Source organism: Leptinotarsa decemlineata, unplaced genomic scaffold, assembly GCF_025532065.1.
Source record: "Leptinotarsa decemlineata unplaced genomic scaffold, Ldec_3_MD MMD2_tig00001393_RagTag_RagTag, whole genome shotgun sequence".
NCBI classification, from domain to species: domain Eukaryota; kingdom Metazoa; phylum Arthropoda; class Insecta; order Coleoptera; family Chrysomelidae; genus Leptinotarsa; species Leptinotarsa decemlineata.
This window is the reverse complement of record NW_027412562.1, coordinates 10,245,437-10,273,395: the sequence shown is the minus strand read 5'-3', so window position 1 is coordinate 10,273,395 and position 27,959 is coordinate 10,245,437. Positions and strand designations below refer to the sequence as shown.

The 27,959-nt window shown below is 34.9% G+C and overlaps 1 protein-coding gene across 5 annotated transcripts in view; it reads left to right on the top strand.

Annotated features, from left to right (window-relative positions):
- Window positions 1-27,959, top strand: part of f (espin protein forked) — a 279,147-nt gene that overhangs the window by 175,232 nt on the left and 75,956 nt on the right. Inside the window, exon 1 of one of the 5 annotated variants that reach the window (XM_074175973.1) lies at window positions 14,427-14,741. The exons of the other annotated variants lie outside the window; for them this stretch is intronic. Within the exon in view, the coding sequence (XP_074032074.1) occupies window positions 14,671-14,741 (71 nt within the window). The 5' untranslated portion in view covers window positions 14,427-14,670. Of the gene's footprint in view, window positions 1-14,426; window positions 14,742-27,959 lie in introns of those variants that run through there. 5 annotated transcript variants of the gene reach the window in all.

The following is a 27,959-nucleotide window of genomic DNA, read 5'->3' as shown; positions in this document are numbered from 1 at the left end:
TGTAAAACCAACCTCTAAAGCTAGTTCGATGAAATCTGTCTTTTTCAAAGGTATTGTTGAATTCAATCTACTTCCTCGTGAAATCAAAGAATCTTCGTCCATAAAATTGTTTAAAACAAAATTGAAAGAATATGTGACAAATTGAACATTATAAATGTGTATGTATATGTATGTGTGTGTATATGTTTATATGTATGTATATGTGTATATATGTATAAAATAGGTGGTTCCTGATGTGGGTCCATTATGATATTATTTTGTGTATGTAGGGTATATATCTGCGTGTGTATATTTATGTATATGTTAATGTATATGTATAAAGAGATCTGTGTAAACATTTTAGCATGTTCCATACTATTCTTTTATTTTTTATATTCTCTGTAATCTGTATTTTTTATATTTTCTTTATACATTGTAATCTGATTTTCCGATGATGAATAAAGCATTCATTCATTCATTCAGAACCATCGCCAATCAGGACCAGACGAAAACGGCCTGCATCGACTTCATCGAATCATGAGCACACAGTTTTTATTCTGACGTAATTTATCGAATTGTGTTACGTCAGAAATGACGCTCATTTCGAATAAATTGAACGAGTATTTACTGATATATTACAGTTTGAAGTAGACGCATAAAAACGGACAAAAACTTTTGAAACATCCTAATATATTGAAGGAGGGTCTATAGCGATCGAAAAAGAGAAGAAAAGTGAAAACTAGAAAAATTACACGAATATGTCTGTAAGCAGACGTTCACATAAAAAATCGAAATGAGAATAAATGGGAGTGAGATCAAAGCTGTTTCTACAAGTAAAGCTTTCTGAAATGAAGTTCACAGAAAGTGACGGTTTTACTGAACATTTGAACTGAATCGCAAATATTTTTAGTAAGTCGAAAGAGGCTGAGGTAGAATTGAGTGAAATAAAGTGAACTACTTATTATTATATGTACCCCAATCATATAAGGCATTATCACAGCAATATCACAGCATGGAAGTTCTGAAATAAGATTTTGAGAAACAGAATTTTCAAAGTGGAAGGAAAGAGAAATGAAAGTTTGAATGAACTTGGAAATATACATTCACATAGTTTCGTTGAGGCAAATGGCTTATGTTTAGGGAATGTGCATTGACGGAGAGTATTAGGACATGTTAGGTGGGACGGTAGCCTGGTGGATTAACGTGGATGTTTGCTCCACTCACTCAATCGACTGCGGTGTGAACCGGTGGTTCGAACTTCAAGGTCGGACGATCGATTTTCACTTCCTATCGTCCAACACGAGTTAGGAAACACACGTTGAAACGTGAGACCTCGTTAGTCCTCAGCTCGCACAAGTTTCGACTTTTGAGAGTTGTCATTTGTAGGGGGCGACAGCTGGTTAACGGAAAAACAGACTTTTTTCAACAGATAATGCAAATATTTGTATCTGTACTTTTATATTTTGCAGTTTTGTGTTGAAATTGAGAAGAATATTTCATTCGGTTAGGGATAGATAGAAAATGTATTTGTGAATGATTGTGTTGTGTTCTGAAGAAGCAGTTAAATGCATCAAAAATATAACGTAGAAATGTCATTCAGAATTCCTCGATCCTCATCAGTATATACCTCAGATTGGGAAAGTTCAAAAAACGTTTGAAAGTCGTCCTTCGAACAAGGTAAGTCTTTACTATCTGATGACTCTTGCAATGATTTTGGGCACATATACAAACAGGCTTCAATTCTAACGATATGAAATTATTTAATCATTTAGTTACTTTACTTATTAATTTTATTATCAATACATTTTTTTCACCTACTAGTTGTGTCTATTATACCAGATTCATACAGATCTATTAATATTGAAGGTTTTTGTGATCTTATAGATTAAGTGTGTACGTCCAAGGTTGGGTTTAAACGCAGCTTTAATAGCTGCACCTCGCCCATTCATCATTCTTGTTAAACATGCATTTGTAAACCATTGAATATGATCAATAAAGGCATCTTACTATTTTTTTTTACCGAAGTATACGCTAGTCAGACCCTATCCCTCGAAGTATCGATCCATTCGGGAGAGCGCACCAGCATTATCAACCAACGACCACTACCCACACCGTGGATTAAGTGATTATTGGGTCCGAGAATTATGTGCCCAGAGCAAGCGCAGTGAGCCAAGAATGACATCCTTCTGCATCTGTCGGGCTAAGACTCCAATAATCAGAACAACCATCTTGACAGAGTAATCTGTATAGAGTCTGCGGAGTTCGAAGAGAAAATATCGATATTTTATCCGTTTTTCTTCCTCTTTTTTGACGATATTTATTTCACCAGGAGCTGAAAACTCCACGACAAATGTCGTTTTGCTCTGGTGGTCAGGAAGGACTACATCAGGCTTATTAGCTTGTATGAGCCTGAGGGTGGGGAACGAATAGTTCCAATAAATTCGGCACTTCTCGTTCCCCACAACGGATTCAATATCCCCCGGAACGTCTCGGCAATACCGTAAGAGTGCCGTAGATGGTAATATAGCACTCTTAGAGCCCCGTTCTGTCGATGGATATACGCCGAGACCGCATATGCTTGAAATGCTGATGTAATAACTGCCATTACGATAGTAACATAAAATATTATTCTATTCATTGAGATCCAGGTCGATCAGCCGTTTCTTCGGTGTCGATATGTTTGCAGTTGAAAAAGCGCTGAATTACGTTATGACTGTCGGACCTTCGAGCGTCGTTGTGGTCATGTTTAAAGTTGAAATAGACTAAACAAATGAATATATTGCTTCCTGCCGATGATCATTCGCTTGGGAAGGTTAAAAAACGCTGAGATGAGGTTTTTGTGGCTAGCGTTGTTGACGCGAGGGCTTGGGATAGTTTTTGAGGGGAGACACAGAAAAGTCGGTCACCGGAACTCGTCGAGACGAGATCGGGGGTCTCATCCCTCAGCCTTCGAGGCTGGGGAAGAATAGTTATATTGTCTAAGCGCGTGGTGCGAAATTTGGGGAAAATTGGTAGTGAAACTGTAAACCAATAGTGGGTACAAGGGAGTTTAAAATAAAAGTGTTGTTGTCGAAGACACACCGGTTCAACAGAATCTATGGTTGACCATGAACCACCCAAAAAGGCGTTATGTGAGTGTCTTTTTTACTAACCAGTTGATATTGAGAGAGAGTTCACATAATATTTTATCCGAGTCCACTTGCTATTTGCAAAGAGGTTATATATTGTTGGGTTCCTAGTGCGGGGTGATTAGCTAGAGTTCATATTGCAATTACAAAAAAAGGGCGAAAATTTGAAGTTATACTGAGTTGGTGCATGTGTAGTCAAATTAACAGAAGATAGCAGGGTCAAATTGGCGGCATTTTCTTTGTTTTATTTTCGTTTATTTTATAGAATTTAACTTTTTTCTTTTATATAAGATTTTACACGTTGTTTTTTTTATTTTATATTTGAAACCTTGGACTTTCATTTTTTCTTGGACTGAAAAAAATACTATCCTCGTAGAGTCAGATGAAGTTAAGAAAACAAAAACAAATAGGAGACTTTTCGTCAATCTATCGAGAAGAGAATAGTGAGTGAAAAGCATTCTAATTAAGATTCAAATTCAGTTCTGGAACTGAAGAGAGAATATAACTAGGTATACCAAATGATCAGATTTCAAAAAGACCAGCCATCGTGCGATCGGCACGAACCCTACAGCCTTTTGTCGAAATTGCCTAATTTTTGTACGTTGTTACACTGTCCGAGAAAAGGGTTAAACCAGCTTATAACACTGATATCAAGAGCGTTAGGGTCTCGGCAGGCCCTGCACCTTGTGTCAGGAACCTCTATACCCATCACGCGACTGCGGTATACTAAGGTGTTAAAGACATCATCCTGGCAAGCCATGATGAACCCCACAGTTTCCGACTTCAGCCCACTCGACCTGAGAAAGCGAACGTCAGGCGCTTTGATAAGCCAAGGTCTCCAATGTTATTGAAGAAGACCCCATGCATTAGCTTATCCTTGTGTTTTTGCAGAAGTAAGGTGATCTCTGCGGCTTTTATCTGAGCTTTGTTGCTGAAAAGGTACCAACTCGGTGATAGGGTTGTTGACACCTCGTTCAGTGTCGAAAACAATACCTCCAATTCCTGCACTCTCATGGTCACAGGGGATCCGAACTCCTGACGACTTTACAGGCTATATCCAGTACCATTATGTCATGTAGACACTCCAAACTAAAAAATCCACGGCCTTCCTGCCGGGGGAAGTACAACCGTGGAACGGACGATTTGGGATGCAAACTCCTATAGAGATATCTCCTATATAGATGCATCATTATTATATCATTTTTTTTTCACCGTAGTGTGCGCTGGTCAGGCCCTATCCCCCGAAGCCCCGATACATTCGGGAGGGCGCGCCAGCATTATCAACCAATGACCACTCCCCACACCGTGGGGTAAGTGATCATTGGGTTCGAGAATCATGTGCCCTGAGCAAACGCAGTGAGCCAAGAATGACAGCCTTCTGCATCTGTGCGGCTAAGATTTCTGCCTTAGTGCGGCAAGCCGGTATGATTTTGAGATTCGAGAGTAGAGAAAACATCATTCCACCAAGGACTCCAATAATCAGAACGAACATCTTGACAGAGTGATCTGGATAGAGTCTGCGGAGTTCGAAGAGGAAATCATGATATTTTATCCGTTTTTCCTCCTCTTTTCTGACGATATTCGTCTCGCCAGGGGCTGAAAACTCCACGACAAATATCGTTTTGGTCTGGTGGTCGAGAAGGACTACATCAGGCTTATTAGCTTGTATGAGCCTGAGGGTGGGGAACGAATAGTTCCAATAAATTCGGCACTTCTCGTTCCCCACAACGGATTCAATATCCCCCGGAGCGTAGGGCAACACCGGTGTCTCGTCAATACCGTAAGAGTGCCGTAGATGGTAATATAGCACTCTTAGGGCCGCGTTATGTCGATGGATATAGGCCGAGACCGCATATGCTGGACATGCTGATAGCAAGTGCATTAGGGTCTCGGGCGCCTCGCGGCAGGCCCTGCACCTTGTGTCAGGAACCTCTATACCCATCACGCGACTGCGGTAGACTAAGGTGTTGAAGACACCATCCTGGCAAGCCATGATGAACCCCTCAGTTTCCGACTTCAGCCCACTCGACCTGAGAAAAGCGAACGTCAGGCGCTTTGATAAGCCCATGTATTGGCTTATCCCTGTGTCTCCGCAGAAGTAAGGTGATCTCTGGGGCTTTTATCTGAGCTTTTTGCTGAACGGGTTCCAACTCGGTGACAGAGATGTAGTCACCTCGTTCAAAGTCGAAAACTATACCGAGTTCATTAGCTGCTCGAGCAGCTGCCCTAAGGAGAAATGCTCCAATTCCTGCTCTCTCATGGTCACGGACCATGCAGAGAAGGGGATCCTTCTTCATTATTATTATCATTATTATTTTTATCATATTATCACTATTTTTATTATTATTATTAATTATCTATAAATGTGTCAAACACTCTATATATGCTTCATATTGAAGAATGTACTGACTGACTTGCTCGAAAACACTACGTTTAAAATCTCTGAATGTGAATCTGTTTCATGCAAACATGTACCTACCTCTAATGATTAATTGATCTATTCACAACATTTTGTTTCTCTTCAGATGGTTACCAGCAAAGGCAACAACTAGAATTAAAACGAGTAAGAATTTCTTGCATACTCTGATTGTTTCGTGAAATATATTAATTGCATCCGTCGAAAAACTGACAAATCAGATGCTATAATTAATTCGATTAGGAAATCTAGAAAGGAAGTCATCCTCATGCCCACGTCGTTAATTCACTAATTAGGAGAAATTTTCACTTTCAGGTTGTGAAGAGAAATGTTAAAATGAAAATACTCAAGTAAATAACTGCATCCTGGATGAAGCTTGAGAATAAAATGTCTGAAAAACCAATTTGTTAAAATAAATTTTCATGCAAATACAAAAAGACAAATAATTTCAATAAAGTTATAGAAAGAACTTTTCTACAGTGGAGTTTCATTATCCGAAATAGTTCAGTACTATCTAATATTAGATCATGAATGTTTTTGTGGTTTGATTTCATCTAACATCATTTTATACATGAATGTAGAAAAAGCTGAAAGCAGAAAACTAAACAAAATGTTAATTATTTTTCAATCCAGTGAGTAAATTATCTGAATCAAGTGTATCCATTAGAAATTCAGGATTCTATTTTTGGAGATATAGGTAAAAATTTGATGAAGCTGTTGTGAACTAAAAGTGACATGAAAATTTAATAATAGTTTTTCTGAAGCATAATCAACAACAAATTAAAAAATATATCATAACTGTTGTTTGCATATTTTGCAAAACATTCTTTTGAAGAATAATTGCAAAATAAAATACTTAAAATAAACGAAGAAAAAAAAAAGTTTCATTTCTACTTTCTCTACTTTTCATTATGATTTCCTACCACGTACTAACGGCTACATCCATCAATTTATTTAAAATAAACGAGTTGTGAATATATTGACATAGTTATTCTATTATTTTTATATTTATTCGATTTGAGCAGTATTTTTGTTCATACAATGGTTTTTTAATGTATCTGCTAACTCTTGAAAACTACCCAGAATCAGTACTAATAGCTATTGAAAAAATGTATGTTTAAAATATGTTTTTTCCGTTAACCAGCTGTCGCACCCCTACGAACGACAACCCTCAGAAGTCGAAACTTGTATGAGCTAAGGACTAACGAATTCTTACCTTTCAACGTGTGATTCCTAACACGGGTCAGATGACAGCAAGTGAAAATCGAGCGTTCAGTCTGCGGCTTGAACCATCGACTCACACATCGGCCGATTGACTGAGTGAACAAAGCACCCACGTCGAACCGCCCGGCTACCGACCGACCGATTGAAGCAATTCATTATTTTTAACAGATATCTCTGTACTCAATAAAAAAGTATTTTCGATTGGTAGGGGTATATTTACATCCATTGAAAATAAACAGAGAATATTTCAATTGTTTTAGTATTGAATATAAATGTCAATACCTTTTGGAAAAAAAGCTTATCGGCTTTTCCTCCATCTTTGAAGGAAAAAGTGTGAGAAACTTCCGAAGAAATACATGTGTAAATCAGAATTTTTTTTCAGGTACAAACTTAATGGAAAAGTTTACCCGAAAAAATTACTGTAAAGAAGGATGTCGTTACAACATGACAAGGAAGTCATTCAACACCATTCAGTTTATATTCTATATATTCGTAATGAAATTCAAACAGATATCACCAGAACCTATGTTGTAGATAGTTGGGAGAGATGGATATTTCGGGACTTTATTCCGAAATATTCATTTTCTGATCCATTTTAATGTTCGAAAATATTGTCACATATAATTTGGAAAACTATCAATCCTCATCAAGTACCAATACGTCGAAATTGAGAGTTGTCTATCAAATTGATATATATCTTTCCTAGGCGTTCCCCAAGGTTCAAACCTTGGGATTCCAAGACATAATTTCGGATTTTTCTCTATGACGTAGATAGATCTTTGCTCAATATTGTTTTTCGAATTCCAGTTTTCAACTAATATTCCAGACAAATGTGATGATGTTTCAAATCTAAAAAAGAAATCTGTTTTTTTCGTTAATAAGCTGTCGCCCCCATACGAACGACAACTCTCATAAGTTGAGAAACTTGTGCGAGCTAGGACTAACGAGGTCTTACCTTTCAACGTGTGATTCCTAACACGGTTGCAGAATCATCCCAGCTTCAACCAGATAAATTCTATCGAGAAAAATATCTGGTCGAGGCAGGTATCGAACCCACGGCCTTTCGATCGTGAGTCGGGCGCACTACCACCGCGGCCAATTCCACAACATTGTATCAACAGAAGTCATGTCTGATGTACTCAATCTTTCACTGTCCTCGGGGGAACTCAGTAGTAATTTTTTCCAATACTTTCTGTATTTTCTATTTCTTCAGAACGATTTATTTTTCGGTGGTATATTATATCTACGGCCTGTTTAGCTTTTGATTTTTGAAAAACCTGTCTATTAATCTAAAGAAATGAACTTTAAACGTTCAAGCCAGTCTCGAATATACCTACACAGTAGGTTGAATGAACTGATGCCTATCAGAAAACAACTACTCCCCTGGCTAATACCACGAAGGACGTTGGATTATATCCGTCAGGTACATACAATTCAGATTCGTATCTTAGAAGTTTTCGCAAAATCAAAACTATCGCGCCATAAAATAAATTTAAGCGTCCTTACAAAATATGGCGACACTGATGATGAAGAAAGGTTGCAATTGTGTTGGTTTTGTTTTACGTAGTGAATCTTTTTAAAGGATAAGTTCGCATTTTTTTTTGCGGTTTTTAGGTAGATATATACTTTTCTTTTTCAACATACCTTTAATTTTATGAAAAGTTACTGTAATGTTCATTCTATTATTGGCTGTGAAATATACAATGTAAGGGTATACATCGATTTAGTATCTCCTAAACTTACTTTTGTATCAGGAAAATTTATAGATATATTTTTTAATCGAATCCTCATTTGAATATTGAGTTGAATTCCAATTTGTAAAAATTATAAATAGAGAAATTTCTGAATAATTTTAATTTTTGAACAGTTTATATTTTTGGAAAAATTTCAACATACTCATTCGCATAAGACAACTTGAAATTTACATATTTGTTAACATAGTTCGAAAAATTTGATGGAAACACAGAACTTCTTTTAGAACAATGAAAAATAAGTGCATTTTCCAAGTTTTTCAATGTGTTTTAAATTACCTACACTTTCACATTTATGTCTCCAAATTTTTACGTTGACATGTGTACAAAAAAATTAAATTTGCTTTAACTGTCCTTGTGGTAAGAAGCTCCGTTATGAATAAATTTCAAGGTACTCAAACATTATTTCAATGCACGTTCAGACGAATATCCAACATAAACCACAAGAAGCTTTTCAGTATTTTTGCACTTTCTAAATGATGAATGTAACTGAAACAATTTCTTAGTGAACTGTTCGATTATCATCTACTTATATAATCGATAGATTGCTCGTAATTTCATTTAATTCCACACAATTCATAGAGGTGCTAGCTGTCGAATACAAAAGCTGTTAATAATATAAGAAGGCATTTTCAAGATGTTATCAGCTTCGTAATCTTCGAATATCCCATTCTTACAACACACCTAATATCGGTGGTTACACAACTCTGTTTAAAAATGCAGCGCAATTATCGTTCCATCCACATTGAATTGGATAACAAGCATGAAACTGGCCAAATCTCCCCTTCTTCGAGAAAAGAGGATCTTCACTTTCCTACCGTGGTTTACTCAGGAATTCAAATCGGTGATACTGATGATTGTAACAGTGCTACCGCAATAATCATCTCAGAGACAACAATCAAGATGCGTTCAGGAAAAATTGTTCCATGGGAGCTACAACTAACGATTTTCTGAATATGTTATGGATTGTAATAATTTCATAATTAGCGGTGAATCGGCACAGGGAAGTATGCCCGACTCGCGATCCAAAAAACATGCTGCTCCTACACAATAGAACTCTTCTCAACGGGCGTTTCACCAACATAGTTGACGTCATCAGGAGATGAATTATTATTCCACGATAGTTCAGTTCTATCGGACGTTAGACGATTGGTTAGCGTTCTTCTCATTCAGTCTACCGCTGTATGAACTTTAGTCTGAATCCAACTGTGAGATGTTAGATTTCCACTGCATACTTCGAAATTTCATCTTGATTTATCATACGGTAACTATCATTTATACTCTGACGATACACACGTCTATTACTTTCCTAAATTAAATGACACTTTTCTGGCAAACTAGAGAATAACTCATAACATATATGTGCTTCATTATTTGTCCCAGAAACACATATTTGAGAATAAATGCTTCTGAGTTCGAGGTGTACTGAGTTGAACCTCAAAACGATGAGCAGCCACAGTCCTTCGCGTATTTCTGATACGTACCGCTCTTGGTGGAATCAAATGTGCCAAATCTCTTGAACACCTCTCGTGAAAGTATCGATAGAAGAGAGACAAGTCTCCAACCTCTCTTCGGTGTTCCAGACTATCAAGGTTGCAAGTGATGTTCGCGTCTCCAATCAGGCGAACGGCTTTTTTCTGGCTGGAATCCTGCAGCTTCAGGATATGCTTAGGGACGGAGCTCCATACATGAGAACAATACTCCAAAGAAGGTCTGATCTGAGCTTTATAAAGCATCAGAAGTTACTGAGGTGTGTGCAGTTTTCTGGTTCGGAACAGTGTTTCAAGCATTTGGGATGTGGCTTTTGCAATTCCAGTGATATGATTGTGCAAAGAGATATTGGTGTCCATTTTAACTTCCAACAAACTTATCGAAGTAGAATACGGAATTGTCTGACCTGATATTATTATATCCGGTTCCAAGACATTTATCTTTTTGGAGAAAACCGATGCCTGGGTTTTTGTGGCATTAAATTGAACCTGGTTACTTTCACCCCAATTTGGAATTACCTCTAGATTATCATTAAGATATGCAACCTCCTACTGCCGGTGAAGATGTGCATCTGCAGTTGATGTCCTGGAATCCAAATGGAATGACGAAACAAGTGTGCTGTCGTCAGCAAAGCAATATATTGTTATTTTGGTTTTTTCCAATAAGTCTTTGGTATACTATAGAGAGAGGATTGGAGACAATATCGATCCCTGGGGAATACCAGTGTTAATGGTAAAAGTAAAAGTGATCACATTAGTGATATGGGTCTTCATGTAGAGAGAAAACTGCATTTTCATAAACATTTTGCGGGACAAATCTCATCTGCTCACTTGAGTAACACTTTATTGTGAGATTTCCACCGAACATATGTTTCACTGTATAATAGCTTCCTTAGGCGTGTTCAAGAGTATGCAAACGCCTGAGGAAGTCCATGCCATTAACACCAAAAATCATTATGACAATTATATGTTTTGATCTGTCAAAGGCTTTTACATACTGAATTAGTTCAAATCTCTTTTCTAATTTGTCAAATTGGTTGCTCAAATTTAACGATATCATGTTCTGGGGACAATATGTGATATTAGTATTTATCCAGAGTAGTCCTGGGATCTTTTATTTCTATCATAGTTGACGAAGGTCTTTTAAAACACATAAAAAATTATGCAGGTGATACCACAATAACAGTGTAGTCCTCCAATAAATTCAGGTTATGGGGCAAACATAATTATTTACTTAATATTAAATACTTCTGAATCATTGTCAACGAAACTATAACGAAATAAATGATATCATGATGAAATAAGTGATACTTATGCAATAGTAATGTTCCATGGCATTGAATTCCTTAGAACACTAATATGAACAACTGAATTGATAGGTTCAGCCTTTGTTATGTGGTAGGAGATCGTCATGAAAAATGAGAAATGAAACTTTCTATGTTTTTTTACCCCTTTTAAATGAATTTTATATGAATTGATAGTGCCTGCAAGAAAACGAATAAATAATTTTTCCAAAAAAAAATTTTAAACAGCCAGAGTCTATGAGTATATACTTTGCACTGGCCTTATATTCATTTGGGGGTGCTGTAGTGATTTTAACAAAATATTTGTTTCTGGAAAACGTATTGTGAGATTTATAACACTAATTTATAATTCAAGTATTTCTTTCAACACCTTCATCTCCGTTTGAAGGTATTACATCTGTGAGAAGTAATGAAGAAAATGATTAAAAAAAATGTATGTCAAACAATTTTTTCATTGATAAAAAATAATAATGTGGATAATGTACTGAAAAATAATTCAGAACGTCCTAGATAGCAGTATCACACCACCCTCCTTAGCAATCTATATTATTGATCAGATAAAAAAATTGGGCGTGGTATTTAAAAATTTACTCAAGTTACGTTACGCCCAACGATTTTATTATTTTTTTTATCTGATCAACACCATGGATTGCTGAGGAGAGTGGTGTGATGTCTGCTACCCAGTTCTTCATGAAGTATTTTTTACCTTTTTTACATTATCTACATCATTATTGTCTCTTTTTCAATAAAACCGTTTAACATAATTTTTTTTACTTATTTCATTCTCAAATTTTAAGTTCCTAATTTTGTTACTCAATTCTTCTCACTCTGTTAAGTTCATTTAGTTGCCTCAGTATTATAAAGTTTATGTATTGAGGAGTAAAAACTCAATATATGAACCTTCCAAAGACTTTACTCAACTTAGGGCCACGTATGTTTGTCCTTCTTCAACCAGTTTCGAGCACTAATATCCAACTGCGTGGTCTACGGTGATATCTTGCATTTTGTAGACAGTGGAAGCCTATGACAAAATTAAGGGTAATATCTTTCTTTTATAGGAATGTAGGCTTCCACTGCTGGCGTCAATGTTTTGATTGGCTTCCGGGTTTTGTCGTGGTCTGGATTGTCTCCAGTCCTCTTTCTATTTTATATTAATGACTTATTGGAAGAAAGTAGATTTTCAAAATTTTCACCGCGAACATCTTGACAATATCCTAATCTCAAATAAAACTGTCTTCTAACATTATTCAACATATCAGGTGTGACCGACCTAATCGCAAGCGTTATTCGTTCTTTCAAATCATTCAAATCTAAAGGTTTAGTTTTGTACACGTTATCCCCATAAAAAAATTAATTTTGAAAGATCCTATCCACCGATTGGATAATGTTGTATTGAGGTATTGACGGACATTGACTTGGTAATGTGGTGTTGCTCCATCCTGCTGAAACCATATCGTATTCACTGGATCTTGAGGGTTTCCTGGATCAGAATATGAATCTGCCATACTTGGAATGACATCATTTTGTAGTAGTGTATTTTGTAGTTTCCTATAACCTCAGCTCAAACATTAACCTTTTGAAGATATTGCGTGTGTTCTTCTCTCACCCAGTGAGGATTTCCCGTTGACCAGTAGCGGCAATTTTTCCGATTAACATGACCGTTTAGAAACAAAGTATACTTAACAGAAAACATAACGTCTTCTAATTGGATGATATTGTTATCCAACATGTCTATCATTTGCTCACAAAAATAAGTTCTTCAATCAAAATCGTCTTCCATGAGCTCCTAAGTAGGGATCATTTTATAGGGATGCATCTTATTTTCTTTCAATATGTTTACTATCGATGTATGGCTAACGTTGAATGTAGTGGATGCCTGTCAACTCGATGTATGTGGGTTTTTGCTCAAACTCAAGCATCATATCTAATTTGAGTTGATCATTCATTGCATTTATCTACCCCACATGACCAAGCTCGCGAAACTGCTTCTCTATTCTGCTTATTGGTCCTTATGATATGGGCAGTAAATTAGGAAATTCCTCATGAAATAGGCGAGCTACTTTCTGTTGTAACCAATCATTTGTAAAACTGTTATTTTATGCATTTCCGTTGATCTAACCATTTGTCAGAATTGAAGTTAACATCTTTAAACTTAAATTAAAACACTGATAAGTAATGTTGTAACATACAAAACAAGTTGACAAGGCGTTTTAAACTAACGTTACTACGGAAATTATTTACAGTTTTTTCAAAGGATACCATCGAAAAAGAACATTGTTTTTTTGCTTACTTCCTTATCATCAATACCCCAACATAAAATAAGTTTTGAGTATATTGCAATAAGTTTTGAGTGTATTTTGCCAAATTTTGGTAACCACATGATTTTAATTTGATTTATTTCAATTGTAGCAATAAACTGAAAGCAATCACAGTTTTGTTTAGAGAATGAAGATACCTTTGAAACGATATATTACAAGCCTATACTTCGCATTGAAAAAATTGGGTGTTGTACCTGTCATTCGACAGGAGATGATGGTAAGGGTAGCATTTTTCCGTTGAAGTATGTAAAATTATAATTTAAATTTTACGTGTAACCGAAGTAATGAATTTATTCCATTTGGCTTTTACACACTGTATGCTAGAAGTGGAAGTTCCTTATTTCGCAATGTTCTGGATCGCAGTAAGACGGGCTTATATCGCTCTCCTCACCTCTCCTTGCATGTGTATCGAAACAAGCGATTCAGGGGAAATTGTGGAGAAAATATTACAAAATATTATTGCAGATATGAAACAAACAAGAATATAGAAAAAAAAAGTTAATGCTTGCTAATGAAGCATCAGCCAACTCTCCGATATTGTTAATGTATGTTCAATTCAAAGATTCGATATTTTCGTTAAAGAATGTGATATGTCTGTCTGTATTTTCCATTACAATCCCAGTTATTATTTGACCTGTCATTTCTCATTCTTACAATATAACTGATATCGATTGTTACACAACTCAATTCAAAATACAACGCAATCATCGTTTCATCCACATTGAATTGAATAACAACCATGAAACTGGGCAAATCTCCCCTTCTTCGAGAAGAGCAGATCTTCACTTTCTTAGTGTGGTACCCGTCAGGAACTCAGATCGGTGGTACCGTTCGCTGATAACCGTACTACAGCGCAGCGGCACGACATGCGGTTCTAGTGTAATGAATTACATGATGTTCAGTGAAAATCATGTGCGCGTGTTTTGAGGCGATTTCTTTTAATTAGAAAACGCCAAATTAATGGCACATAAACTGGGTTATTTTAGAATTATGTTATGAACTGTGTTCGGGTGTTGCGGTGTGGATTTTGAGTTTCGAATCAGTGAACTGAGTGAGGACGATGGCTGGATTCTTCGGAAGGGTCAATAGCAACAAAAGGAGGCATAAAAGTAATTGTTCAACGAGGCTGAGGTAAAGTTCAAAAACTGTGACAAATAATTTGGGTTTGGAATTCAATGTTTTCATAGTGTGAAAGATTTATAATTGAACCTTTGCTGTATTTCTTTTCGAATATGGGTTTCAAAATGTTGAAAAATCTTCTCACAACCCTTCTTTTTGAATGAAATGTCGTCTCAAATAAGCGAAAAAGATTCTGTTTTCATTGGGGGAGAATTCCTTTTTCTATCTGCATAGTCTTTTCAGTTTTATTCATTGACATATTATTATTATTTCCGTGAAGACACAATAATATAAATGTAGTTACATTTTCACTATGTTTTATGATAAACCCTGCGTATGCGCACTAAGCACAGAAACTTCATTAAAAATTGATGGGGGTAGGTTTGTAGAAAAAGTAAGATAAACTAAGTCGGTTGAATATACGCTTTCGAGGCGGAATGTTCATAAAATAAAAAGCGAAAATAGGGAATGAGCAGTGAGATGAAAGTTGGCCAACTTTACATTTTTAAATTCATTTTATTCCGTAAATTTCTCTGGGCATGCTCCGAACTTGAAGTTTTCACAGTTTGAATGAAATTTCGTCATACAACTGTGGAAATCCCGATACTTGTTCAATCACATAGTCATCATCATACTTTCGAAAATTCGAATTCGAAACATTATACCTTATAAACTCAATTATTTTTGAAACTTGTACTATCAGCTGCTGTGATAGAATAGATTTCAAAAACTACACCTTACGATTTGATCCCCACAAGTTTTATTTGAAAATTATATCACACTATACTAGCACAGTAACTTTGTCAAGTGATTTGAATACCTCAAGTTGTTTCTTATACTAATATTTATATACTACAGATAACCATAATTGAGACTGCCTCCAAAAAATTACCTAAACCTCTACCTAAGGTACCTGTTCAATTATGATCACCTGAAGCATATTACCTCACATCTACATCAATAATAATTCTTTCTTGGTTTTTAAGAAAACAAGTTCAATAATGGTGCTCTATTCAAATCCAGTTGGTCACTCATTAGAATTCAGTTTCAAACTTTTGTTTTCTATGTGCAAAATTTCCAACTCTTTGTTAAAGATATGATTTTTTTCTAAAAGATTATTTGCATATGTTGAAATTGTTTTCTTATATACGTAGCTCGTATCATGTTCCTGGATTAGATTTCTAAATGTTCTGCCAGTTTGACCAATATATACCTTGGGGCAGGTCCCACACTTTTATTTATATACTCCTGATTTCTCGAATTCGCTTTTGCTTGATGATATTAAGTTCTTTATTGAAATTATCTATTGGGTATATCATATTCAACTTCTTGCGTCACTATTTCGTTTCTCAATTTATCTTACTTTTTTCATAAACCCACCATTATGAAGCTGCGAAACTGCGAATAGTCACGGTAGTCCCTAGGTGGCTCAGATATTAATTAACATGACCCACCCAAAACACGGGGATTACGATCTCAGTTGTCAATATCATAGACACCAAAGAATACAAATAACAAGCTATTGTTTAAGTGTAATCATCAATATTGACGTGATTTTGCAGGAGTGAAACTTGGCATGAGTTTGAAACCATTTTTACCGTTAATCTGAACAATCCCCAGAAGTTGTGCCAGTCAAAATGATGCGAGTTTTTCATTTCAAAGTGGAATACAGAAGGAATATAAGACAACAGATGGCACTCGTTAATGCTCCCTTCAGGAAGATTGAATTCACATTCAATAGATATTGTTATCATAGAAGGTTGACAAATAAATGTGGTTATCATAAAAGGTTGACAAATAAATGTGGAAAGATGATTTTAGGCATCAAACAAAAATATTTGCCAACTTCACGATTTGGATCAGAACCCATAAAAATATTTGAAGTGAATTTAGGGTCTTTCAACTGAGACTTCCGAACTTTGAAAATTGATAGCGGTCGTCTTGTTGAAGCCACATCTGTCAAATTAGTTGTCAATTATTGAGTTAGTTTTACCAAATCACCATGGACGGATACAGTATTCAACAACACCTGCAAATAGTAAAATTGTTTTATCAAAATGGGTGTTCTATTCGGGCAACGTACCGTGCGTTTCACCCATTTTACGGTCGCCATTATTGTCCTACCGAGAGGACTATTTGCAATGTGGTAGATGAATTTGAGCCCACTGGTTCAGTAAACGATCGACCAACACCCATACGTCGACGAAGCGCAAAATCTGGCAAAAACTTTTTATGACTTTTGGAAAAAAGCAGTTATGTGACTGTTTCCTATTATCTTATTGCAAAAAATGTGCGAAACATGAATATCGTTACGTACTGTTATCGATAACATGAGTAGGTTTAACTCATCTCTGACATACAGTCGTAATATTGTGAATGAACTGAGTGCTTCATTTTGTAATGTTATCCAGATTGATGAGGCAAGAGACAAGTGTCTTATTCCGAAACATCTATGTTTCCCATCAAAGATTACAGTGTTACATGTAAGTAGAATTTTATCTCTATCATATACTATATTGTGTAGCGTTCCTGTGAATGATATCCTATTCAGTTAGTTCCATAACAAATGTTTGGAGTGCAAACTGTATAGAAAATAATGTTTTTCGTATAATTCAATGTTCATATAACATATAAAAGTAATTATTTCGAGAGGGCTTTTTTCCTTTTCCTGAAAGTTACTTTTTTGCATGATCTACACATCTCTGTAAAGAGTTTATTTTGAAATCAATTGCTTTTCCTTTCTTTGGAAGATTTCCACATTTTTTGTATAAAGATGAAGAAGCAGAAAGCCAAAACCTTTCTTTTCCAAAAATCAATCCCTCATGAAAATATACCCCTATGGCTGGGATTGAATCAAATAAGCGAATGAATGTCATTTAACTGTCATCGATCGATGCCATTGACATTGGCATTGAATTGGGTCCTTCATCCAGTAATCTTATCCAAATTGAAGCTGAAGAGGCAATGGGGCAAGTGTATCATTTCTATTTCGTCGTACCTCTTCCTTAGAATATTTTATTGTGTAGCAATCCTATGAATGATATCTGATACAATTCATAACGAATATTTGGACTTCAAACTCCAAACAATGTTCATATGAAAGTAGTTGTTTCGAAAGTACTTTTTCTTTCGTGTTCTGCAATGTTTTTTTGAAAATAGTTGTTTTGAGGTGGGTTTTTTCCAGTTTGTATGATTATTTGGATGAACTATTATATATTCGTTTGTTTGAAGGTGGTTGACGTTTCATGGTGAATTTCATCAGTTCGGACTTCCATTGTCTAACATGATATGATTTGAAATATCTGAAATAACGAATGAAAATTAAAAATAACAGCTGAAAATAACAATTATATTGAGCAAAAAAACCTGAAAAGAAATAAGAATAAAACGAAAAATCAATCAAAAAATTGAAAATTGAACAATTAAAATGCCTCTATGAGTTTTTGAACTTTTTAACTTTGGATAGATTAAAGCTCTGTGTACTCTTTCATAATTTTCAATACCCTCCAATATTCATTTAAAGATGGATAGATAGACAGAATCAATTTATCCTTTGTGCTACATTACATATATATACAGTACATAATAAAATATTATAAAATAAAATAAAAAATATTATCAAAAATATTATATATTTACAACTGGAATCAATGAAGTCGCCCCGGAGCGCCAATTAATTTTTATTGTTGTATTTATTTTATTTTTATCGTTGTATTAACACATTGTAATAATTTTGTATATAATTATTAATTAAACTCCTGAACAATTTACAACTTCAAGTAGAAATTCGTCAAGTGTGTAAAAGCAATTTGTCAATAAAAATGACTTGAGTTTTTGTTTGAAGGCAATTGGTGGCAGTGTCTTCACACTGTTTGGCAATTTATTATAAATACTCGTTCCAAAAAACACAGGACACTTTTCATTGTTTGTATAGAGGTGTTTTCGAATTGTGAGCATATCGTTTCTTCTAGTACTCTATTTATGTATTTCCGATCGTAGGTCGAAGTGCCTTTTATTTTCATGGATATATGTCATCAGTTTTAAAATAAATATGCTTGCCACAGTTACTATTTTATTATTTTTATTATTCGTAGCAGTGCCTTTTGTTTTACGAATATTCTGTCAATTTCAGTGGCTAATCCACAGACAGCAATTTTGCAACATACTATGGAGTCAAATTTTGCGTAATAAACCGTTATTAGATATTTGGTATCTATTTTACTTTTCAGTGATTTCATTAGGTAATAAGATTAGTTCAGTTTCTTAGATGTAAACTCTATGTGTTCTCTCCATGTGAAAAGGGAATCAATCATTGTTCCTAAAAACTTGTACAAGTTGTTGATCTCAGAGATTCGTTGAGAAAATTGAATGTGAGAATTGTGGAACCGAAACTTTTCATGAGGGGCAGAGTCATTGTAGGTAATTTTAAGGGCAATTGATATAAAAAATAATATCTTCAGGTTTTTTTACACGGAAGAACGGATATTGCCGTATGTCTTCAACTTGTACACGTTAATTAATTTGCAAGGAATAAAGCTATTATTAATACAACAGAAAATCAAACGGAAAAATGTAAAAAACTGATTTAATGTGTGCCATGCAAAAATGTAAAAAACTGATTTAATTTGTGCCATTTCAAAAATTCATACGACACTTTCGCTAAGAAGGTTAGCGAAAGTGTCGTGGGTTCATATATCATTCAGCTAATTACTTAATTGCCGAATTTGTATTCACGAGAAAGCGAATTCTGTAATTTTCATACGAATTCCGGTTTTAATCAATTTTGATGCTCATCTACAACGCTTTCTTGAACTCGGGGAATTATACTCGAGTATTATGAATATTAAAATATAATTTAATGACGTTCCGCCACAAATGAATATCGAACACAAACTTTTTATTTCTCGGTATGATAGTTTAAAGTTTGAGGTGACTTTGTAATATACGGGGTGTTTATGAAACAAGTGCACATACTGATAGTTACAGAAGTACAAAGAAGTCAAATGATGTCAAATGGAATTCTAAATGGATGTTCTGTAATTATTTGAGACGACTGCAATCTATTTAAATTATTCGAGTTCAGTTTATGAATGTCTGGTGTGACATTTCATAAATAGAAACTGTTTTAAACGTAACCCAATACCTGTAGGGTAATTCTTTGAATTGATTTTAAAATAATCATCTTTGAATAAAGATAAATACCTTCTTTAAAAGATTCTCAGATTCCAGGTTTTTTTCTGATCATTTCGATATTCGTGGAAAGCTTACTGATATTGATACGGTCTCAATTTGTTTTGCCATACTATGAAACTGATGTCATTCTACCACTCAATGCTAGCTAAAGTTTTACCAAAGACTCTCATGGATAGAACGATTACTTGGACGCTGTAGTCTGAAAATAGCTAGTGAAGTTAGATAAGTAAGATCACATTATACATGCTAAATACAGGCTTCTTTCTGCTGCTGTTTATGAGCAGTCTGACGGCCTCATGGCCGTATAACGATTTTTCTCCCATCCTATTCATGTCAACCACTCCAACAATCTGGTTCTTCATAATTTTTGTTGGACCTTTGTTATATCTATTTCGATGTAGTTTTGATTTCTTCTAGATTGCTCAACTCCTGTGATCCACAGCTACACTGAGCCCGTTTGCTAAAGAACTGATCTGTTAATTTTTGTGCATTTTTTTAAGTTCTTTTCGCAAACGGCCTTTTTATAAAGACTGTGCCGCTTGTGTTTCCATGCACATTTTCTCTTTCGTATTGGCCCATTTTATGATCTAGTTACTCACAAAGGTTTTGGCACCCAAGCAGTAGGTTCAGAGTCCGCATATGGAGTTGATCCATGTCTTCAACACTCACTGCAGGGAAACCCTTGAGTCGCTTTTGGTGCGGTGCCTGTGCGAAAGTAGCGATTCACATTGGATTTAAATCTCTGGAGATTAAATCCATTTGGAAAAACGTTCTCACGAACTTCATTCCACATAAACGCAGTTTCCCCGATGAAAGAGTTTTTGAACAGTAAAGTTCGAGGTGTACTGAGTTGAACCTCCAAACGATGAGTAGCCACAGTCCGTCGCGTATTTCTGATATGTATCGATCTTGATGGAGTCAAATGTTCCAAGTCACTTGAACACTTCCCGTGAAAGTATTTATGGAAGAGAGACAAATTTCCAACCTTTCTTCGATGTTCCAGGCTATCAAGGTTGCACGCGATGTTCGCGTCTCCAATTAGGCGGATGGCTTTTTTCTGGATGGAATCCAGCAACTTCAGGGTATATTTGCGGGCAGAGCTCCATACATGATAACAATAATCAAAAGAAGGTCTGACTGAGCTTAATAAAGCATCAAAAGTTTCTGAAGTGTGCACAGTTTTCTGATTCGGAACAGTGTTCAAAGCTTTTGAGAAGCAGCTTTTGCAATTTCAGCGACATGATTGTGCTAAGACAGAAAGGGGAATTGTCTGACCTGACATTATCGTATCCGGTTCGAAGACATTTATGTTCTTGGAGGAAACCGATGCCTGGGTTTTTGTGGCATTCAATTGAACCTGGTTACTTTCACTCCAATTCGAAATCACTTCTAGATCCTCCTGCAACCTCCTGCTGTCTGTGAAGATGTGCCTCCGTAGTCGATGTCCTGGACAGTCACTACAGAACACCAATATATCTTGGCACAATCATGTCACTGGAATTGCAAAGGCTGCTTCTCAAAAGCACTGTTTCAAATCCAATGTGAATTTCTTATTCCGCTCACTCTGAGAGTGCCTCAAAGATTTTCCGGTAGTGCTTGTGTTTTTTCGTCCTTAAAAAAAATCTAAATGAAATAACAAGACAAGTGTGTTTTCGTCAGCAAAGCAATATATTGGATTCTTGTTTTTTCCAATAAGTCGTTGATATATATATATATATATATATATATATATATATATATATATATATATATATATATATATATATATATATATATATCCTGTCGTCTGCTTCTTTATACGGTCCGAACGTCTCAACTCAGGTATTTCAGGTACTTTAGGTGAATTGTATTTGTCTGTATTTGTACTGCATCAGGTACTATTCTTTGTGCTAGATCTTCTCGAGGAATGTGTATGGTTTTGTTTAATATATTGAATGTGAGGTCTTGTTGTGTTTTGATTTGGACTTGTTTCTCGATAAGTGATTTATGACTGTTCAATTTATGGATGTTCAAGTTTTCCCAAAATGTCCATGCGTTTTTCCTTGTTGACTTGTTTTATGAGTTTTATGTTCTCGGGTGGGGGGAAATTATGTTTGTTTTGTATGGCGTGTGTTTCAAGGTTTGATTTATATACTATTGGATTTATGTATGCTTTTTTGTGCTCATTGTACCTTTGGATCAGTTTTTTCTTGGTTTGGCCGATATAGAATTTGTTGCAGTCCGAGCATTGTATACTGTATATCCCGTTTTGGTCTTTGTCTTCTTCTTTTTCATAGTTGTTTATTTTTTGTGTTATCTTCGTGTTTGGCTTGTATGTGATGTTGATGTTCAGTGGTTTCAAGACGTTTGTTAATTTTTTGGTTTGGTGTCCTACGTACGTAAATGCTGTCCATCGTTGTGTTGTTTTGTCTGTTGGGGTGGCTTGATTCTTGTTCTGTATTTTTTGTTTGATTCTGTTTTCTAGTTTATCTATTGTCTTTTGGGTGTATCCGTTTTCGTTCGCTATGTGGTAGAACGGAAAGTCATATACCAAATAGCGAACGAAAACGGATACACCCAAAAGACAATAGATAAACTAGAAGACAGAATCAAACAAAAAATACAGAATAAGGATCAAGCCACCCCAACAGACAAAACAACACAACAATGGACAGCATTTACGTACGTAGGACATCAAACCAAAAAACTAACAAACATCTTCAAACCACTGAAAATCAACATCACATACAAGCCAAACACGAAGATAACACAAAAAATAAACAACTATGAAAAAGAAGAAGACAAAGACCAAAACGGGATATACAGTATACAATGCTCGGAATGGAAAATAATTCCATGAAAATCAAAAAATGAATAGATAAGTACTTTTTGATCATCTCCATATTGACTTCAATTTAAGAGCCACCGGTAGACAGCTGTTTCAGCCTATTGGGCATCGTCAGTACAGGGCAGGCGGTCCTCAATTGAAGACAAAATGAGAAAAACCAAGAAAGTACTTGATAAAAATAGCTGCGTAAACGCAAGCGAAACATATATATATATATATATATATATATATATATATATATATATATATATACATAAACTTGCAGGGAACGTTCTTTTAGGAAGTTGAAGAGCCATACAATAAAATGATCCGACAAGTCATAGCATCGAAGTTTGACCAGCAAACCCACATGTCACAGACACTCAATGGCCTTAAAAATATCAAGCGCAACAACTCTTGATTCTCCATGTTTCTCAATTACATTATTCTAAAGATGGGTGACATACGATAGAAGGTCGCCTGTTGGTCTTTGTTTCCGAACGCCATATTGATGATCGCTCAATATAGTGAAGCCTTCCAAATATTTGAGGATATGGTGGTTTACGACTTTCTCTATGATTTCTGATATCACTGCTAGCAAAGTGACTGGTCTATAGTTGTTAGCTTTTTCGTTCACCAGGGTTCTTGAGCATTCTGGCCACTACTTAACTCGATTCTTCACAGCATATCCGAACCAGTTTCGCTGTCACTCTTCGGTTTGATGCAGATAGGTGTAGAATATGTTGATACCTTGCACTTTTTTTTCGTTCATGTAGCAACACGACCACGCTGAAATTAATCGAGCAAATCACCTAAAGACTAGTTTCTAGGGATCACCTTCGATTAGTGCAGGGAAGATCCGACCCACAGTTCCGTCTAAGAGAAAGATATGTTAATTAGTAAGAGCTCCATCCCAAGATCAGAACCACGAGAGGGGAGAATAAACATATCATAAATCAATACTCGAATAGAAATCGAAATAAGTCTGAAGACTGTATCGAGAAGAGATACATACACGTATTAGAAAATGATTAATTCGAAATGGAATTTCGAAACATTCATCTCTTCCAACGTTGCTACACAGAAGGTTCTGGTAAATGCCTTTCGCAAACAATTACTTCCCTCTAATGCCACGATGGATATTGAATTATATTCGACATTCATTCATGCAAGATACCTTACACAGATATCTTACACAGTTTGCAGATGTTTCTTGTTAATCCAGCAGCAGGACCACGCTGAAATCAGTCGAGTACGTTACCTAGAGACCGGTTTCGCGGTATTACCTTTCATCAGTGCAGTATTCAACTCGGCTCGACTGTAGGTAGTATTAGCCCGGGGAGTAGTTGTTTTCTGGCAGGCATTTACCAGAACCTACTGTGTAGGAACGTTAGGAGAGATGAATGTTTTGAGATACTATTTCGAAATATGTTTTTTTCTTCCAATCACTTCGATTCTCGGAGTATGGACCACCTTCCACACCTTTAGAGGAGTAAGACCAATATATTTTATTATTTTGATTATTCTTTGTAAGTTCACCATTCACCATGTTGAGAGGGAATGGATGATAGCAAAAACATCCCAAATTATTCCAAAAGTATCTGTGGAGTTTTTTCGTAATTTAAATATTTTGGGACGCAAAATTGGGACAAACCTAATATTTTGATCTTTGGCAACACCAAGTATTGTGCCATTGACGTTTCCAATTGAGAGTTTGATATTTTCAACCATAACCAAATTGTCTTCACACGGGTATAACCATTTTAAGCATAACAGTTCTCTGAAATTTATGCCTCAGTTGAAGAATGGAATGTCTCGTGAATATTTTCGTGCAATGCTTTGTTACAACTTTTGACGACACGGATAATCAAGACAAAAGTTCACCAGTCAACTTATTTTGACTTTTGGTGACTGAGCCCCATTTTTGCCACCATGAAACGCTGGTTTATCGAGTTCAATCGTAGGTGCCTTGCTCTCAGTAATGAAAACCATGAATGTCGTCCAAATCCAATTGTTATTTCAGAAAAGTAGTTTTTTCTATCATTTGTTGCTTGGAAATTAGGTCATTGAAACTGGAAATTTCAACTCATTCCGACTTTTAGAATTCATTGTTAAAATTACTACTTTATTTTAGAAATTACCACTTCAATTTCCAAATCGATTTTGATGTGAAAATTCCGATTTCAAAGTAGAATTTTCGAGATGAAAGTCGAAATTTTCAGTTCAAATTTGTAATTTTGTAATGGAAGTCGAAATTTTGAGATTAAAGTTGAAATTTCGAGTTTGAAGTAGTGATTTTCAAAAAACAAATAATGAAAATATATGGCGGAAGGTTGTTCAACCTTCTCCGTCAGTTTATATGTTCAATTTATTGTTTTTAACTCATTTTTACTGCCCTGAAGAAGCTTCCCATTAGAAGCGAAAGCTTGGCAAAGTAAAACAGAGATTTGATTTTTGATTTTTTGACTGAGATATATATATATATATATATATATATATATATATATATATATATATATATATATATATATATATATATATATCTCCTAAAATATACTCCTTTCAATTTATATTTTCTACTCTCATAAATCCATGATTTGTTTATATGTTCGTTATTTTATGAGTATTCGAGCTGTTGAATTTCATCTTACGTACCAGGAAACCCAGCTTAGTTTCTTCGCTAATCATCATTGAACTAAATGCCAATAATTAGGTTTTTACGCTTGAGTAGACCAGGAACAGTATCTTGTGCAATACTTATAATAATTCATTACGGGGAGATCTCGGATCTAATACAGGTTGCAAAAACTCCAAGTCAATTTATTATATTGAAATATTACAGACCAAACATGCTATTAGACCAGACGTTTGATGAGATAGACGTACTAGATTACAGGTGGTCTCGCAAGATCCGATAAAACTTATTCGAATTCATTGCGTAACCGACATTTTTTTATTACATAAGTAAATTGTTTGAATCTGATCCTTTCGAAATTTAACAATCGTCAGTATTCAATTTTAATGGTTTTTCGTTTGCTTCATCTTCATATAGACTGTTGATTTTATTGTTATAATGAATTTATTCTGTATCTGAAATGATGTACATCCTGGGTCACAAGATCCTTTTTTTTGGAACTTCCGTTCAAGGGCACCGAAAATTATAATTCAGGGCTCATTCCATTCGAAATGACCTCTCACAACTTTTTGAAAAATTTTCAAGTGGAGCTCGAAAAAATTGCAAAAAGGGGGTTTGGTTTTTTGCAAATGTCTCGGAAAATATTGAAGATATTCGAAATTTGAAAAAAGTTCTTAAAGATGAGGAAATTTACTAAAATGAAGTCCCACCTCCCGGAACTCTATCACCAATATTTATAATTTTTGACCAATATAAATTATTTTAACCCATTGAATATCATTATTAAAAAAAGTCACATACCTTCTAGGTACTTGAGTAAACAAAAAATCCATTGAAAAATATTTTTTCCCTGAATATTTTATTAGGTATACTTCAGTTAAGTAACTAATTTTTACAAGTTATAAATTAACATAAAAACCCTGATAATTTTTAAATTTCTTGCAGGTTTTCTTGAAAGTCTTCAAAAAAGATGCCCGTTGGAAAAATGAAAAAAAATTTATTTTCCATTTTGTTATCAATAATGAAATATATTAAAAAGTGAAAATTTCAATCAAAGTAATAATTTTTTTTCATTCAAATTTATTCGTATTATTTGAAGTTACATAAAAATGATTTTTCATAATCTTTAGTTCTATTTGTTTGAAAAATTGTTATAAACAAAATTGTTTATAAGATAATTGAAATTTTTTGGGGGAATTTCTATCAGTGGTGAATGTTATTATTTCTGAAAAAGGAATTATTTCTTAAAAAAAATTTATTGCTTGAAAATGCATTTGTTGTATACAGGAACGATTTATTTTCGAAGAATGTTTTATTTAAATCATAATTCCTATTTCTCTTTGATATGTGTAACAAATCTTCTTTTCAATTCATATTATCTTTATTTATTCAATAAACAATTTGTTGTAACCAAATTGATTTTTACGATATATTTTTTTAATACTACCAAAAATAAACAACCATGTGTCATCGCAAAAATAGAAAAATACTAAAAAATTTGTAAAGAATGGAGAAACATTTTTTTACACAAAAAGTTCGCTGTTTTCTTCTATAAATTAAAATTATAAATATTAGTGATAGAGTTTCGGGAGGAGGGCCTTTTATTAGTAAATATCCCTCTCTTCAAGGAGAAGTCCTCGATCATAATTTTCGGTACCCTTGAACAGAAGTTCCAAAAAAGGGATCTTGTAACCCAGACTTATATTTCTGTAAACAACTTTGGATTTAGAGACGTACCAAACGAATGAAATAGTTCATACGATTCCTTTTTTCCATGATTTTCATCCAATCTAGCGATACTCACAGATAACAGCAATAACAATTTAGATTGGTAAGTCAGGCGTTCCCTTCTATTTGAGAGATGACAGCCCAATCGGCCATTTGCCAAAATTTTGACGTGTTTACCAGTTTAACATGTGATTTGGTTTGAAACATCTTTAGATCTGGTTCATTCATACTATTTTATTCAATTTCCTATCATCTTCAGGTCTATCATTCAGTATTTGTGTTGAATCAATCAATAAGTGAAATTGAAATGGAAGACGATTACTCTCCCGTGGTGAAACGAAGGAAGTGTTGTGTTGAAAACTGTAAGGAAACGAATAGTGAAAGACATCGTTTCTCGGATAACGAGCCGGGCATTTACCAAGCTTGGATTGATAAATTGAAACTACTTTTTTAAAAACCTATCTGTTCAGCAGGTTTATAACAAATATTTCGTTTGCGAACATATTTTTTTCATTTGTGGGTATAGTTCAAGTAAACGATATAGTGCAACTTCGCTATTTTAATAATGTAGTTGGGGAGCTAACTGATTTCCTTATTCAATAATCACTTCTGATTATATACCTTTCTTCGAAAGCTATAATGAATGTATTTTCACCATTAATAAGAAGTGTCCAATCTCCATATAGTCTTTTTGAACTAAAATTATTTTCAAATTTTTTCTGCCAGTCTTCTTCGGTAATATTAGATACTTCTTCTTTAATTAGCTCTATTACCTTCTTATCTAATTTTGGAAAATTATTTTTACGCTTGATACTTCGTTTCAATTTTTCTCAAATTAACTCGATGGGATTGAAAACACAAAAATAGG